The sequence below is a fragment of the Trachemys scripta genome, chromosome 16 (genome assembly GCF_013100865.1).
Source record: "Trachemys scripta elegans isolate TJP31775 chromosome 16, CAS_Tse_1.0, whole genome shotgun sequence".
NCBI classification, from domain to species: Eukaryota; Metazoa; Chordata; order Testudines; family Emydidae; genus Trachemys; species Trachemys scripta.
Genome location: NC_048313.1, coordinates 1,570,672 through 1,587,626, shown reverse-complemented (window position 1 = coordinate 1,587,626; position 16,955 = coordinate 1,570,672). Strand labels below are relative to the sequence as shown.

The window sequence follows — 16,955 nt, the reverse complement described above, 5'->3', positions numbered from 1 at the left end:
GCCCCTATCCCCACGTGCCCCTGCCCGCCCGCCCCATCCACACCTGCTCCTGGGCCGCTACCTTGTCTCGTCCCTCCCCCGGCCCCTCTCCCTGCCCCGCCCCTCCCCACCCCACGTCACTCCATCGCTGTGCGTGACGTCACGCTGCCGCGCACCGCAGCCCCCGGCCGCTCTCTCACCTGCGCGAGGGCCCGCGCGGGCGGCCGGCTCCATGCTGGGGGGCAGGGGGTCCTCCCCGCCTGGGCCCCAATTGCCACGCGTTGCTCGGCTCCCAGCTCCCGATTGGAGCGACCGGCTGCCAGTCAGGCTCAGCCGGGGCGGGGCTTAGCCCGGCCTCTGCGCCGGCTCTTAAAGGGCCAGACGCACTCTCCGCAGCGGAGTGGGTCCACTCCCCCCTTGCACCCGACAAACCCCCAGTCCCTCCTCCTGCATTGCCCCTCCCCCACAGCACCCCAGAAACGCCCCCACCACATTGCCCCTCCCCCACAGCACCCCAGAAACGCCCCCACCACATTGCCCCTCCCCCACAGCATCCCCAAAAGCTCCAACAGCCCCAAGACCACACACACCCTCCCCAGCTCTCCCCTCTACACCTTTGCCAGGTCCAGTACCCTGCACCCACCCCCGGCTCTCCTATACACCCCGACTTCCCCCATGCACCCAACTCTCCTACCCCCCGCCCCCCAACCTTATGCTCCATGAAGTCGCTGCCCAGCCCTGAGTAGGCAGCACGGGCCATGTCTCTTCCCAGGGCCTCTGGGCGCTGTGGGGTGTGCTGTTGCTTGGTGGACCCCGTATTCCCACGGAGCCAGCCCGCAGGGCATGCAGGAGAGGCCAGGAAAGAGGTTTTAGCCTCTATGACCAGTTCAGTCCTTTATCAGAGGGGTAGCCGTGTTAGTCTGAATCTGTAAAAAGCAACAGAGGGTCCTGTGGCACCTTTAAGATTAACAGAAGTATTGGGAGCATAAGCTTTCGTGGGTGAATGCCCACTTCTTCAGATGCAAATAATGGAAATTTCCAGAGGCAGGTATAAATCAGTATGGAGATAACGAGGTTAGTTCAATCAGGGAGGGTGAGGTGCTCTGCTAGCAGTTGAGGTGTGAACACGAAAGGAGGAGAAACTGCTTCTGTAGTTGGATAGCCATTCACAGTCTTTGTTTAATCCTGATCTGATGGTGTCAAATTTGCAAATGAACTGGAGCTCAGCAGTTTCTCTTTGGAGTCTGGTCCTGAAGTTTTTTTGCTGTGAGATGGCTACCTTTACATCTGCTATTGTGTGTCCAGGGAGGTTGAAGTGTTCTCCTACAGGTTTTTGTATATTGCCATTCCTGATCTCTGACTTGTGTCCATTTATCCTCTTGCATAGTGACTGTCCAGTTTGGCCAATGTACATAGCAGAGGGGCATTGCTGGCACATGATGGCATATATAACATTGGTGGACGTGCAGGTGAATGAGCCGGTGATGTTGTAGCTGATCTGGGTAGGTCCTGTGTTGGTGTTGTTGGTGTAGATATGTGGGCAGAGTTGGCATCGAGGTTTGTTGCGTGGGTTGGTTCCTGAGTTAGAGTTGTTATGGTGCGGTGCGTGGTTGCTGGTGAGAATATGCTTAAGGTTGGCGGGTTGTCTGTGAGCGAGGACTGGCCTGCCTCCCAAGGTCTGTGAAAGTGAGGGATCATTGTCCAGGAAAGCGGTTTTGGCCTCTATGACCAGTTCAGTCCTTTATCAGAGGGGTAGCCGTGTTAGTCTGAATCTGTGCGTGGTTGCTGGTGAGAATATGCTTAAGGTTGGCGGATTATCTGTGGGCGAGGACTGGCCTGCCTCCAAAGGTCTGTGAAAGTGAGGGATCATTGTCCAGGATGGGTTGTAGACCACTGGTGATGCGTTGGAGAGGTTTAAGCTGAGGACTGTAGGTGATGGCCAGTGGAGTTCTGTTGGTTTCTTTTTTGGGCCTGTCTTGTAGCAGGAGGCTTCTGGGTACACGTCTGGCTCTGTTGATTTGTTTCTTTATTTCCTTGTGCGGATATCGTAGTTTTGAGAATGCTTGGTGAAGATCTTGTAGGTGTTGGTCTCTGTCTGAGGGGTTGGAGCAGATGCGGTTGTACCTCAGCGCTTGTGATTCATGCACACAGAGGAAGCAGGTCCTTCAGGGCTCCAACTCCTGTTACCGAAATGCTGTGATTTAAATAAACACACCGCCCTTAGATTTGTTTGCTAATGTTCTTTATTCAGCTTCATCCTTGCAGCAGCAGCAGGTCCTGCCAGACCCTTATTTCTGACCATTACGAAGAAGGACGTTAGTATCTCAGGGCAGCAGAATTCTCAACAGACATTGCCTTGAGCCAAGAGCTACAAAGTCCAGCAGGGAGCAGCCGGCAGATTCTATCGGGAATCATTCCAAGAGAGAGAATTACACTGATATGTGGGAGCAAAGCTATCCCCCAGGGAATACTGGGCCAAGTTCACCTCTGGGGATTCACAGCAGTTACACCAGAGAGGATTTGATGCAGTAACTCTTGTCCTTTCAAACAGGGGGAGGGAGAATGGAAACAGACAGGGAGGTTGGAAGCGGGAGACCAAACCTGGATCCTTTAATTAAAGGGTCTAGAGGCGATAAAGCCACTATCAAACTGGGATAGGTTTAGGCTTGGCGGATGCGATGGGCTGTATCTCCATTTCAAATGCGGCCTCTGGCGCCTAGGGAACAGGCCCATGGTAGGAAGGGCAGATATTCTCTACAGGAAGGGACTGTCTCTAGAACGACGTCTCAGTGCTGGCCGCGAGTGTCGCTGGAGCGCGGCGAGCTCTCTGCCACGTTGGGATCCCCAATAACTACAGGTGGCCTTTGGAGAGGGGAGGAGGATGTGCTTTTGGGTTCTGCACGCTGCCACACACCCAAACCTGTCAGTGTCCCCAGCTGTGTAGGAGCCCGCAGCTACAACAGGGATGCTGTCATGTGCAAGGCATGCATTGCACGCTCCAGGACTGGTCATGCCCACAGGACAATTCTGTCCGGCCCCTGAATGCACAAACAAAATGGCGTCCTCCTGTGATCCTAGCCGCATCCTAATGCAAGAGGCTCACTGCTATTGGCTAGTGAGTTTCAACTGGCCTGACCCATTCAGTGTACCCCAACTTAATGTCATAACCTGTATCTAAAAGGTATCATGTAAGAAAGTCAATAGAAAGCTTAGAAGGATAAGGCCTTTCCCTGTAGCCATATTGTAAGGCCTTAAGCCTAAGGCCTTTGTCTGCAGCCAGATTTCAAGAGCAGCAGCGATTAGCTACGAAGCAGAAAGTCACAACCTCACATTCCATCTAAATGACATTAAAACAATGTCATATCAGGCTGCAGTTTATGTCTCTAGGCAAATACACCCAGCACCCAAACTCCCTCCCAGAGCCCGCACCCCTCCCTCCCCCAAACTCCCTCCCAGAGCCCGCACCCCTCCCTCCCCCAAACTCCCTCCCAGAGCCTTAGGCAGGTGTGGGGGAGGCAGGACTTGGACCCATTCTGGGCACCCCCCAAAATTATACAAACCTGCCAGCCCTGGCGTTATGATATTTACGGTCTTCTCTATCCCTTTCCTACTGGTTCCTTCCCCTGGTTCTGTTAGCTATGGGGGCAGCTGTTGAGCAGGTCCCCTTCCTGGCTCCCATCTCCCTGGTTCCCTGACCACGACAGTCAGAGCAGGCGGCGGCAAGGGGAGAGACCAGTACTACCCTGCCCCCCACCACACAGCTTGGGGCCCGATTGTGTTGACCAGAAGCTGCAGCGGATGTCTCGATGCAAATACACCCATCACATCATGTAGACAGACCATCCGACAGAGAGGCCATTTTGGCAGGGCTGGGGGAAATCTCTGGTGCACCCTGGGCCAACTCCTACTTGTGAGCTGTTCTCCTTTGGATACAGGCTCTGCCCTTGCAGCTTCCCAACCAGGACAGACAGACGGACTCCCCTAATAGGGGAGGAAGGGGCCCACTCTGCACTGGTAAAGGAGAGTGAAGAGGTGGAGCTGGAAAGAAATGGGTGGAGTCACCCAAGGGAGAGGATCTTGCTGGGGGAGCTCAGAGCACAGAGGCTGCAGTTGGGTGAGCAGGGGGCCATGTGTGTCCGTGAAGGGGCAGGGATGTTCCTGGCACAGTTCGGGTTGGGCTGGTGAGGCAGCCACTGTGACAGCGGCCCTCCGGCGGGGATGGGACACGTGGCCTGGGGCCAGATCTGCCCTGCGCGGTGCCCTGCCTCCCATGCTCAGACGCTCCAGCATCTCTGCTTCCAGTTGCAAGAAAAGAGGCTCCTCGCTCTCGGAGCTGCAGAGAGACCTTATTACATGGGGCCCGAGTGCGAGTGACATGATGAGTCTGCAAAGCCTGACGCCTGGCTTCGCCCCACTGCTGTATCTGGGGTCCAAGCTCCCCCCAGCCAGGTCCCATCATGAGCCTGCTATAGCTCCGCCCCCTCTGGTGACTCCTCCCCTTTCCTCCCAACTCCACCTCCTAACACTGCTATATAAGGCCCCTCCCCTGCTGTGGCAGGATCAAGCCCTCCCTGCTGGGCTGACTCCAAAGGAGGGTCAGGTTGGCAGGAGCTGGCTGGAAGGAGTTTTTGTTAGAGTAATCCCAGGTAAATCCTGATTATAGCGCCCCCAGCAGGGGCCTCCACAGCTGCCACAGGCCTGACTCCGCTCCCAGGCTGAGCCCTTGGCCGGGGGGGCAGTTGTGACACTGGCGTTAATGGGACGTGTGCGAACAACCCTTGTTACAAACCCGACTGGGTGAGACTGGCCCTTGTCCGGGAGAGGCCTGTCCCTGCAGAGCTGTGGCTGCAGCAGCTCTGGTGTTAAGGTAGCAAATCCAGGCCTCCTCATGACGCGGAACTCAAAGCTGGGGTCTGGGGCCGAGATCAGTCGGACAGGGCCAGTCTGACCCAGAGGTCGCCAATGGTAACCTCTGGCTGCTAAAAATGCTGGTGCCTGGCTTCACAGCTCTCTTGGGGCGACCTGCCTCTGGGGCAGGCGGCTAGTCCCAACCCAGCCCTCCTCATGACTGCTGGGGGTGTCACGCTGCCACCCTCAGTGGTTCTGTGAGTCTCGCGACAGCTGATTTTCATAGTATTTTTCATAGATTCGAACACCGGAAGGGAGCATATGGCCATCTAGGGTGACCAGACAGCAAGTGTGAAAAATCGGGATGGGGGGGGGGGGGTAATAGGATCCTATATAAGAAAAAGACCCCAAAATCGGGATTGTCCCTATAAAATCGGGACATCTGGACACCCTATGGCCATCTAATCTGACCTACTGCAAGGCAGTCTGTATTCCTTTATTCCTGTACCAAGTCCTTAACTTCGGGTTGAAGTGGAGCCCAACACTGACTTTAACATTGCAAGTGATGGAGAATCAATTACGCCCCTTGGGAAGTTGTTCTGGTGGTTAATTACCTTGGCTTTAAAAAAGGGCTTTATTCCTAATCAGAATTCGTTTTGCTTTTGCTTCCAGCCATTGGATCTCCTTATATCTTTGTCTTGCAGATGAAACCGTCTTCGACTGTCAGAATTTCTCTCCCCACGTACTTAAGTCGCCTCTTAACCTTCTCATGAAAACATGCTATTAACGGTGGCGTTTCAACCATATTTGTTCTATAATTATCATGCAGTGCTGTTCAAGGTTCTGGTGATGCTGTGGACCTAAAAAAAAAAACCAACCTAGAAGGCAGGATTTTATTTATAATATTTAATTCCCACACAGATGGTGCAACATGTGTCTCCTGCCAATAAACGTCTAAAATCAGAACTGCACTTTGAAGTTTTGTACCTAGATACTGACGAAGCAAACAGCTTTGTAATTATGTGGGATTGGGATTCTCTGCTCTTGTTTAGTAAAACCAAGTGAGTTTTTAGCCCAGGTGGCTGCGATCCCTGGACTGAGCCACTTGGGGGTAGGAGAGCAGGGAGTGGTGAGATGGTGAGACAGGGGCGAGAGGTGGGGAATATTTGGTAGAAATATCAATAAGAATGCAGAAGAGGCAGACCCCAGGTTCAATCAATGTTTCTGTTCTGTATTGCGGGGAAAACAGATGATACCGTCTCATCATTCCACTCGTATCTCTGGAGGGTGTTAAAGCAGCAGCTACTAGAATTAGGCATTTTTAAATCAAAAAGTCCAGATAACTTTCATCCAAGAGTTTTAAAAGAGCTGGCTGAGGATCTCCCTGGACCAGTAATGGGGATTTGCAGTGAGTCCTGGAGCACGGGGGAAGTTCCAGCAGATTGGAAGAAAGTGAATCTTGTGCCAATATTTAGAAAGGGCAAATGGGGTGACCTGGGTAATTATAGGCCTGTCAGCCTGACATTGATCCCGAGCAAGATAGTGGAGCAGCTGATGCAGGACTTGGTTAATGAAGAACTAAAGGAGGGTGAGATAATCAATGCCAATCAGTAGGGGATATGGAAAATAGAGCCTGTCAAACTAACTTGATATCATTTAGGCCTGTTATGGGTGGGGGTCAGCTCCCCTCACTACCCCTCCCCCACCCCGGCTGGGCCTGCTATAGGTGTTGGTCATCTCCCCTCACTCCCCTGCACTGGGCATGGTAGAGGAAGCATCTCCCCCATCTTTCCCCCCTCTGCCACACCCTTCTTGCTCTTCTCCTTCTCAGGGGCAGGGCATCTGCTGGGCTGGAGCCACCTGCATTCCCCCGCCCCCGACTGCTCCGACCCAGTGACTGGCGTGTGGCTATGGACCCATGTCTGGGGGATAACATGAATTAAAAGCACCCCTGGGGGGAGCAGCAGGTGTGTAGAGTTGCAGGGCCCTGGGGCCACCCCACTCTGCAGCATCCCCTCCTCAGGGCCCCCAAGCCCTTTCACTGAGGGCTCTGAGGAAAGGGGGTGACCATGCTCCCCTCTTCTCTCTGCCGTGTCTGTCCAGGCTGTGTAGGGCAGGTGCCTGGTGGGGCAGTGCCTGGTGAATTTAGTGGGGGGTCAGGGGGGAGGTCCTGGTGCTTTAAGAGCTGCCCAGGCAGCGTGAGGCTGGGGGCTCCATTGGGGGCAGTTGGAACCTGCCTGCGATGGGCAGTTACGTCCCCTCCTGCGCTAGAGGGAGGTGGTGCGGGGGGCCCAGCAGAGACAGGGAACTGCAGGGGCTGGGTAAGGGGGCGAGGGCTGGGGTCAGGACTAGCACCCCTCACCGAGGGGCCCAGACGGGGAGCAGGGGCACCCGCTTTGGGAATATCCCTGCCACCGGCTGGGTCGCTGCGCCTTCCGCCAGGGCCGCACATGGGCCCACGCCGCCCGCCTGCCCCAGGATGGGGGTGGAGCGTCGCAGAGCGAATTCAGTCCAGGCACCCAACGCCCTCGTGCCAGCGAGCAGGGACGGCGCAAGTGTGGGTGCAAAGGGACCAGGCGGCGGGTGCCCGGCCAATTCCCCCCAACCTCCAGAATCAATCACTCGAGTGGCCCCGAGGGGCAATGTGGGCACAGACGCCAGTGCCCCATGGGCAAACCCAGAGCGCCTGACTCTGCTTGGGCACCGCCCCTCACCAACACCCGAGTGAGGGTGCGGGGTCTGCGCCCGAAGGGGTCTGGGCGGCTACTGGGTGACAGTGTTGTGGAGCCGGGGATTGACCTGAGCAAGGCACAGGCCCAGGCCGGTTGCTATGTGAGTTGACGTCTGGTCCTGAATCCAAGGAGCTGCCCGTTACTGTGCGGGATCCCCAGGGAGAGGCGGGGGCTGAGCCCATGGGTGGGCGCAGGGAGCAAGTTGATGGGACCGAGGAAGGAAGGGGGGTATTGAGGGCACCTGCTGCCGTGTTCACCTGCCTTCAGGGGGTGTCGAAGGAGCTTGGGGCCAGGTAGGGTGACTGGACTCTCCTGCAGGACTGGCCCCGATTCGGCAGATCCCCCCGAGGCTGATCTTGTTCCTGGAAACTCTGGAGCCTGGTTCCGTGGCTGGGATCCTGGATTCCCGATGGCTGGGCCCGAGGCCGACCCCAGAGCGACGCCTGTGTCCCTGGGACGCTGCATGCGGCAGGGTAGGTCGGCTGCTGTCCAGGGCAATGGGAATGGGGATGGGTCCCTGCTCTGGAGCGTTGCAGCCGTACCCGGTGGGCTCCTTCGTGGCAGGGGAGAGGCTGGAGCCGCGGCCAGTGCCCCGGGAGCGGCTGGGAGGGGAACAGCATTTCCAGGGGTTGTTTCCCCCCTGGACCCAGTGCCGGAGCCAGGCTGGTGGCCCTGGAGTCTGGAGGGCTCTGCTACAGACAGAAGAGGACCAGCATGAGCCACGTGACCCTCTCCTGGCCTGGCCTCCCAAACTCGTCACACACACACACATGGCCCTTTGGACGGGAACGACCACCCCTGGCTCCTCTGGGGCGGTGATGGCACCATCCATCCCTCTCCCTGAGACAACGCCCCCACCCCATTAAACTCCTCTTGATGGCGCTGTCTCCCTGCTGCCCCCCCAGGTCTAACAGGAGCCTGGGCTTTGTCGTCCCCCGCATCCCTGCAGGTTTCCAGGAGCTGTACCAGGCCCAGCAGCTCTGCGACGTTGCCTTGGTGGCTGCAGGACGGCGCTTCCCCTCTCACAGGTGGGTTTCTGCTCCGCGCTCCCCCTTGCTAGAAGAAGCTGGGCAGGAGAGCCAGACACCCCGGGGCAGCTCTGGGGCAGCAGGGGCTCTTTGCCTGGGAAGGTGACACTGCCCCTGCCCTGGTGCAGAGAGCCCAGAGCAGCACGGGGGCGGGGCCCAAGGGTTCTGCAGGGATTGTTTTACCCAGAGCTGAAATGCAGCCACCTCTGGGGTGGAGAGCAGCAGCTGGCGGGTGCCAAGCACTCGGCGCTGCCACAGCAGATTGTCTCTGTGTCTTTGGCTAAAATGTTCCCTCTGACCCCTGGGATCTGTGATATCTGTGCAAGGCAGACAAGGGGCTTTAGCTTTTAAAGCAAAATTTTGCTTGTGAAAAGTACCTGCCATGCTGGCCCTGTGGGGTCCTAGGCATTCTGGCTCTTTGCTGGTGAGATCTGCCCCATTTACAAGGGAAAATGTGGAGCGTTTCCCCTCATCTGCCCATGCCACAAACTGCACTGGGGTCAGAGAGCGAAGCTGGTGGTGCCTGTGGAGCCCACACCCGGTCAGGGCTTTGGACGTCTCCCGAGAGAACCTGGTTCCTTGCGGTACGGCGGACGGCGAGGGGAGAGCCGCCCCCTCTCCACAGCCCCCGGGCTTTCCTTTGACCGTCTCCCATCCAAACAGTGACATTAGCTGAGACTGGTCCCGACCCGCTGTACGGGATGCCACTCCCAGAATGACTCCATAGGGCCCTCCTGGTGCCGCCAGGGCCCGGAGTGCATCGGGATCACAGCACTGATCAAGGCGCTGTGGCTGGGGAGATAAGGGGACGTTGGTGTATTTTTGTGAGAAGATTTGAACCCATCACACTACGCACTAGATGGCCCTTTATCCCCGCCCCCCAGCCACACCCTGGCTGCCCCGGTGGGATTGCAGGCTCTCCGGGGGACGCCATGCTCGCCGGCATGTGCGGTGACCAGCACACGGAGGCTGTGGATGGTGCCACGCCCGGAGCCGGTCGAGTAGCCCTCACCTCTCTCCCTGCAGGCTGGTGTTGGGCTCGGTCAGCCCTTACTTACGGGACCGGATGGCCTCCGCGGAGTCCCGGGGTGGGGAGGTTCAGCTGCAGGATGTGTCGCCTTCCGTCCTCCAGAGTATCCTGCGCTATTTGTACACGGAGGAGCTGGCGCTGACGGCCGAGCACGCCCAGGAGCTGTTCGTGACGGCCAGCAGGCTCCAGATCCCCCCACTCCTGGAGACGGTTGGCAGGTGACCCAGGACCTGCGGTGACAGAGGGTGGGGTGGGGGGAACTATGGCGAGGGGCTGGATGTATTCCCTGGCTGCTATGAAACACACCAGAGCCAGGCCTGCCTCATCAGCACAAAGGGTCTCTGTGGCCGCACAGCCGGGGGCCTTGAGGAGCTGGAAATGGGACCGACGGGACCCAAAGCAACTAGCGATTCTGGGGTCCTACCCGACACACCTCAGAGGGGCCTGGCTCGCAACGCGCCCTCTGAGAATCAGGCCCGTCACCTGGGAAACCCCGGCCATCAACCTCCAGCTCCCCCGGCGGAGCCCTCTCATCAGTAGCGCTTTGCTGGCCGCTGGGGAAAGAGGCGGGGGGCTCATCCCAGCTCTGAATGGGACAGGTGTGTGCACCCCACAGCCTGCCCCCGTGGAGACTCACCCTGCTGTTACACCTAGGAGTGGGCTCAGGCAGCCAGGGAGGGGGAGGTATCTTGCAGTGCCGGGGCAGATGCAGCAGGTTTAAAACAAACACAAGGACGTCCTTCTGCAGCCAACGCCCAGTCAACCTGTGGAACTCACTGCCAGGGGATGTTGTGAGGGTCAAAAGCATAACTGGGCTCAAAAAAGCATGAGATAAGTTAATGGGGGATAGGGCCATTGATGGCTGTTAGCCAAGATGGCTGGGGGCACAACCTCAAGCTCTGGGTGTCCCTAAACCTCTGACTGATAGAACCTGGGACTGGACGACGGGATGGATCACTCGATAATTGCCCTGTTCTGTTCATTTCCTCTGGGACACCTGGCACAGGCCACTGTCAGAGCTAGATGGACCATTGGTCTGACCCATTCTGGCCGCTCTTGTGGTCTGTGAATAAAAAGGGAATGTCAAAATGAACAAGACCCCCCGTGTCTCAGCACAGACTCGCAGCACTGGGTCTTGTCCAAGCATCCTCCGAGTGCCCTGGTTCTACAGGCAGAGATGGGAGCAACCCCTGGAGTTATGGTCCCCCAACACTTCCCATTATAAGCCCCTCGTTTTCAGCTCTTTATAACTTCACCAGTCTTTAACCCTTTGGGCTGAGATGTCCTAGGCCAGCCATCTGCCTTGGATGAGATCTGCTTAAAACTCTCAAACCATTGGGAAGCTCTAATGCCTGCCTGGAGCAGGGACTTGCAGTTTTACAGCGAGCTCGCCTGGGCTCCTTTTGGAAATCTGCCCACATCTGGGCACGTTCTAAGACTGAAAATCTCAGTTTGTACCTGCCCCAGGGAGTAATTAGTGACTCTCCTGACGCTCATGCGCAAGGAGGTTGAATTGAGGTTTCATGGGCCCCCCGAATTCTGGCATTTCCTAACTTGGGAGTGCTTGACTTTGCACCCGTAGCGTTCTGCGAGCATGCCGTGTTTCTGGCGTAGAGAGCGAGAGATGGACCCCGGTACGGGCTTCTGAGAGCCCAGGCCGATGGAAGGGCCCTCACTGCATTGCAGATCTGCTGAGCAACTTGGCCAGGTTAAGGAAAATGCTAACTCGAGCGAGAGCTGGGCTCTGTCCGGGGCTCCCCTTGCCCAGACGCCGACTTTCTTCTATCCGGGTGGGCGCTCCATACCTGCTCCATCCTGAGGCCCAGTCCCCACCCCTCCCCTTCCCCAAATGCCCGCCCTCGTCCTGCTTCTTCCTGCCCCTGCTCCGCCCCCTCCTCCCAGGACCTCCCACCCTCTGCCAAACATCTGATCGGCAGCCAGGTGGCTAGTGAGCGCTGAGGACCCACTCGTTTTTCCCCCATGGGTGTTCCAGCCCTTGACCGCCCACGGAGTCAGCGCCTGTGTCCCCTTGGCTCTCCCTGCCAGGTTCCTCGTGGAGAGCATTTCCCTGGAGACCGGCCTCAGGCTCTACGCGCTGGCTCACGCCCACCGGCACCCGGCTCTGCTCCGCGCGTCCGGGCGCTACGTCAGCCTGCACTTCGGGTCCCTCTGCGAGGACGACGCCTTCCTGCGCCTGGACCCCGGCACCTTGATCGGCATCATCGCCTCAGACGGCCTCGCGGTGGCTTCCGAACTGACCGTCTACTGGGCTGTGGGGCGCTGGGTGAGGGCTGACCCCGCCGAGCGCCTGCCGCTGCTCCCGGAGCTGCTGGGGCACGTCCGCCTGGCCCTGCTGACCCCCGAGGAGCTGGCCGAGGTGCAGGCAGACGTCGCAGAGCTCTCTGGCACTGCTCGGCTGGGGTTGAAGGAGCTGGCTGGGGAGGGGAGGCTCCGGGAGAGCGGGGGCCTCCGGCGGGGCATGTACGAGGAGGTGATTGTGTGCGTGGGGCGGCGGGCGCGGAGGGGCCATGCCTCGGGCGAGGACTTGGATTCTCCCCTGAACTGTTTTGACCCCCACACGGAGAGGTGGGGGGCGCCGTTGGGCTCGGTTCCGGTGCGGTTCCCCGGTTTCGCCGCCCTGGGCCACAAGCTGTATGTGGCCGGGGGCTGCGGCCCGGACGGCTGCTTTTCAACCAGCCTGCACGAATACGACGCCTGCTCCGGGCAGTGGGCACAGCTCCCCTCCATGTCCTGGCCCCTGGACCCCCACGGCTTCCTGGTCTGCAGCCGGCGGCTCTACGCCGTGGGGGGCTGCATGGAGGCGGCTGGCAAGCTGGATTTGGCAGAGACCTTTGACCTGCAGCAGAAGCAATGGGCTCCCGCCTCCCGCCTGCCCTTTCCCCTCAGCTACTTCGCCTCGGCCGCGCTCCACAACAAGCTCTACCTGATAGGTGGGAAGAAGCACGTGGCGGGGGCCCTGGCCACCCACCGGGGGCTGCTCATCTACCACGTCAGCTCGGACAGCTGGGCTCAGGTGCCGCTGGGCGTGGGGCTCTGCCACGCGGGCGCTGCTGCCACGGCTGGCGGGATCTGTGTCGTGGGGGGCTGCAGAGACGAAGCCCTCGGGGAGGAGGGAGAGGGGGCTTCCTGCCTGGGAAACGTCCAGGCCTCCCGGGCGTGCTTCTTCCTGGGTGAGGATGGCAAAGTGAGGCAGGAGGTGGCCATCCCGGCACTTCCCCGAGCCATCGAGTCTGCTGGGGCCGTCTGCTGGCGGGGAAGGGTCTACGTGGTGGGCGGCGAGGATTCAGCCCGTTGGCTGAACACCGTGTACTACTGGGAGCCCAGCGCCGCCGCCTGGACCCTGTGCCAGGAAGGCCCTGCCACCGCAGAGCGCGTGGGCTGGTTTGGCTGTGTGACACTGCAGGTGCCCATCAGACCCCTCCGGGCACTTTTCCAGGGGCAGCCCACAGCCCCGGCGGCAGGTGGGGCGACGGGCCGAAAGCAGCTCCCCTCTGCGGAGCCCAGGCTCCCCTGCAGAACCTCTGCAATGGCAGCAGGCGCCGATCTCCACCTCCCGTCAATGGGAAAGGAGGCTTCACGTGGCCCAGCGCAGCTCCGGGTTCAGACGAGGGGATCCCCCTGACCTGACAGCCACTGACACCCATCAAACGGTGATCCCAGGGCACCTGGGCCATGCACATCCCAGCGGAGTGACACCGGGGTAAGTCTGGTCTGGGGGCTCTCCAGGGGACCGCACCGACTCCCCAGACCTCGGATGGGGATGCTGGTTTGAGTAGGGCCAGCTCCAGGCACCAGCGTAGGAAGCAGGTGCTTGGGGCGGCCAATTCAAAGGGGCGGCACTCCGTCCGGTATCGGGGCGGCACGTCCGGGTCTTCGGCGGCAATTTGGCGACGGGTCCCTCATTCCCTCTCTTCCTCTTTGAGCTGCCGCCGAATTGCCGCCGAAGAGCAGTGCCACCGCTCATCTTCTTTCTTTTTTTTTTTTCTTTTTTGCCGCATGGGGCAGCAGGAAAGCTGGAGCCGGCCCTGGGTTTGAGGAGGCTCTCGACTGCAGTTTGGTCCCTGCTCGTCCCCATCGCTCAGCCCACAAGGCAGCACCTGCTCCCATCGCCCGCGGGGACATCCTGCCCTGAAACATTATCCAGCCCTTTCCGCTGGATGGTCAGGCCATGTTACCTGCTGGTTGCTTTTCTGCTCTGCAGTGCAGGTGAAGACAAAGGAGGTTTAAACCATACTTAGTTTTATTTATTAAATCCGAATCCTTCCCACGCAGTCAGACTCTCTTAGGGCAAGGACAGGGCTCCGCCGTCCCTCTCTAGCCTGGGTTGCTCTTTGCACATCCTCTGCGCTAGTCCCGTAAGTTTTCCCTCTAAGCACAGCTCCAGAGAGGGAGTCTCTCGCTCGGCCCCGGGTATGCCCCTGCCATGGCAGACGCTCTGGCTTCCTTCTTCACACACACAGTCTCTTTTCTTTTCTGGATAACTTCCAAGAGTCCGGGGTGGGTGAGCTCTCTGCCGAATCTCAGCATCTGTTAGGGATCTGAGCGAAGCATCAACTAGGCAACGAGCCAAGTGAAAGATCCGGGGAAAATGCCTCGAGTCAACCGGAAACTGAAATGTTTGTTCAGTTTTTTCCAGGTTGTGGTCTTTATACCTTTTTTAAAAAGGGCATTTTAAAAAACGAAATCCAGCTAAGTGGCTAAACGAAACATCGTTTCAAAACATCCTGTTTCAAAATTAACGCCACGTTTTGACTTTTTATTTTCATTTCTCTTTCGGCTGAAACTAGTCACCAAATTTAACCCGAATTTACAAACAGTTTCGTTGACCCCAGGCTGCATTTGTCGGTGAAAATGATCTGTCTGAGAAATTTTGCCCAGCTCTAGTTATAAATTCATTCTACTAAATAAAGGTGTTTGCTTTCAAAGGTGGTTGGGGGTGATTAAATGCTGCATTAATTTCCCAAGGATTGATGACCAGTGATTCACATGGACCTATAAACAGAGCTTTCCCCCTCCTCTCACCCTGTCTGGGCCCCATTCACTGCTCCCGTAGACGTAAGATTGGAAAAATCCCACTCACAGCAGAAACCCCCCCAGTTTGCAATAACCGTCCACCCATGTCTGCTGCCTCTTGTCCCATATCAGATTAGACACTGAGGTTTAAAGACACGTTCTATTTTTTCCCTCCTGACGCCATTCGAGGGCAGAGTTAAGAGGGTTTGGAGGCCTTAACTGTGTATGTCCATCTTTGGATTTCTTTTCCATTTATAATTGTAGCGGAGTTCCCTGGGTTTGGGGCACTTGGTTTCTGGGATAATTCCAACATCCGCACAAGGTATTATATCCCAAGTTACTGATTCACACTCTCTCCATGTTAATGTTTTTTGTCTAGGAATTTCCTTGTTTTCTTTAAATTATTAAAAAATTCACACATGACCATCAACTAAGAAACCCAGCAATGGCTCCTCCTTCCATAGTTACCACTGGCAGCGAAGCCAAGCTGCCCCCAGGACAGACAGGGGCCTCCTATGCTGTCAAGAGAGAGGGAGGAGCAGTGAATGGAGCCAGCAGCCATCTTTGTTGTGGGCATCCTTTGGCCTCAGTCCCACTAAGAGCAATGGGGGATGGTGTTGAGGGTCAACAAGTATGTGGACATAGTGTACTTGGACTTTCAGAAAGCCTTTGCCATGGTCACTCACCAAAAACTTTTAAGCAAGTAAGCAGTCAGAGGGAAGGTCCTCTCATGGATCAGTAACTGATTAAAAGACAGGAAACAAAGGGTAGGAATAAATGGTCAGTTCTCACAGTGGAGAGAGGTAAATAGCGGGGTCCCCTAGGGATCTGCAGATGATACAAAACTACTCAAGATAGCTAAGTCCCAGGCAGACTGCGAAGAGCTACAAAGGGACCTCACTAAACTGGGTGACTAGGCAACAAAATGGCAGATGAAATTCAATGTTGATAAGTGCAAAGTAATGCTCACTGGAAAACAACAATCCCAACTATAATACACAGTTACAATACACAATTAGCTGTTACTACTCAAGAAAGAAACCTTGGAATCATCGTAGATCAGTCAAAAAAGCGAACAGTGTTAGGAACCATTTGGAAAGGGATAGATAAGACAGAAAATATCATAATACCACTATAGAAAGACAAGGTGGGTGAGGTCATATCTTTTATTGGACCAACATAATGCCACTCTATTGTAACCCTTCTGCCCATCTAAGTTGGCAGCAACAAGGGCCGGGTTCAGTATCTAGGGGTTCTGTTTCAATAACACAATATAAAACCGGCTCGAGCCCCCACCCAGTGACCTGGGACAATTACATACCACCCCCCGGGCGCCTCTAAGAGGCAATACTTCCCCTTTCACAAGCACTGAGTCTGAGTGTAGCAAAATCCTTTTAATAAAGGAGGGAAACAATGCGGCATTATGTTGGGGAAACACAACAAACAGGATTCATAACACAAACCGTGAGCAAAAGACCCACCCCCAAGTAAGTTTGGCAGTGTCCTTTTTGCCTCAGGGTCTTAAGTCCAGCAACCCAAAAAAATCACCCAAAGTCCCAGAAGTCCAACACCCCAAAAGTCTCTTGAGTCCAACAGCCCAAAAGTCTCTGTCCCTGGTCAGTGCAGCCCCAGAGTTCAAAAGTTTATCTGCAGAGTTTTTGCAGAGTTTTACCTCCCAGCCGGGGGGTGGGGGGTGGGTGGGAGGGGACACGGGGGTGTTAAGGGACACCTTACATGGTCTGAGGCCAACTGCCCTGCCTCTCCATGGGGTTCTGCTGCAGCCTTCACCACAAGCCACTCCGCCAGCTGCTCCGCTCCACCAGTTGTCCTGTGAGCCACTCCAGCCATTCTGCAAACTGCTCCACTCCTCCAGCTGCTTAGGAACATATCTTCAGGCCCCCACAGCACTCAGTAATTTTAGCTCTTTACTGATTTCAGCTTGTAGTAGGGGAGCCTCAGTACTGGTACACCAGTGGCCCAAAGTGAATTCAGCACAGCAGCCTGTAACTAGACTCCTAATGGAATCAAAATTAGCTCAGATATCCCACAATGGAGAGAGGAGAATGTGTAGTTCATGTTTCAGGCTCTCAAAAGGGGCCTATGCTATCAGATACAAATACCTGTTCCCCACCTATCTTAATTCACTGGGTTTTGGAACCCATGTCCCTTGTCTAGCGAGTGCTACTTAGTTGATGGTGAGTCCCTCTGTCATAAAACAGTTCCACTGTTGATTCACATAATCAGGGTAACAACACTTTATTCTTCCTGCCCCAATAACAGAGACACTGGGGATCCCACAGCAGC

The 16,955-nt window shown here is 56.6% G+C and overlaps 2 protein-coding genes across 2 annotated transcripts in view; one reads left to right on the top strand and one right to left on the bottom strand.

The window, feature by feature from the left end:
• Nucleotides 1–262, bottom strand: part of LOC117889244 (zinc finger protein 3-like) — a 39,431-nt gene extending 39,169 nt beyond the window's left edge. Inside the window, exon 1 of the mRNA XM_034793171.1 lies at nt 180–262. Within this exon, the coding sequence (XP_034649062.1) occupies nt 180–213 (34 nt within the window). The 5' untranslated portion in view covers nt 214–262. The remainder of the gene's footprint in view (nt 1–179) is intronic.
• A 7,477-nt stretch (nt 263–7,739) lies between these two features.
• LOC117888919 (kelch-like protein 5) lies at nt 7,740–13,865 on the top strand. Its single transcript, XM_034792714.1, has 5 exons — nt 7,740–7,852; nt 8,465–8,587; nt 9,614–9,835; nt 11,664–13,099; nt 13,840–13,865. The coding sequence occupies exons 1-5, from the start codon at nt 7,740–7,742 to the stop codon at nt 13,863–13,865; spliced, it is 1,920 nt and encodes a 639-aa protein (XP_034648605.1).
• The last annotated feature ends 3,090 nt before the right edge of the window (nt 13,866–16,955 follow it).

Coding starts and splice junctions, on each gene's coding strand:
- LOC117888919 (XM_034792714.1), top strand. CDS start 7,740: ATGGGTGGGCGCAGGGAGCAAGTTGATGGGACCGAGGAAGGAAGGGGG. Junction 8,588..9,613: donor CGGCGCTTCCCCTCTCACAG/GTGGGTTTCTGC, acceptor CTCTCCCTGCAG/GCTGGTGTTGGGCTCGGTCA. Junction 9,836..11,663: donor CTCCTGGAGACGGTTGGCAG/GTGACCCAGGAC, acceptor TCTCCCTGCCAG/GTTCCTCGTGGAGAGCATTT.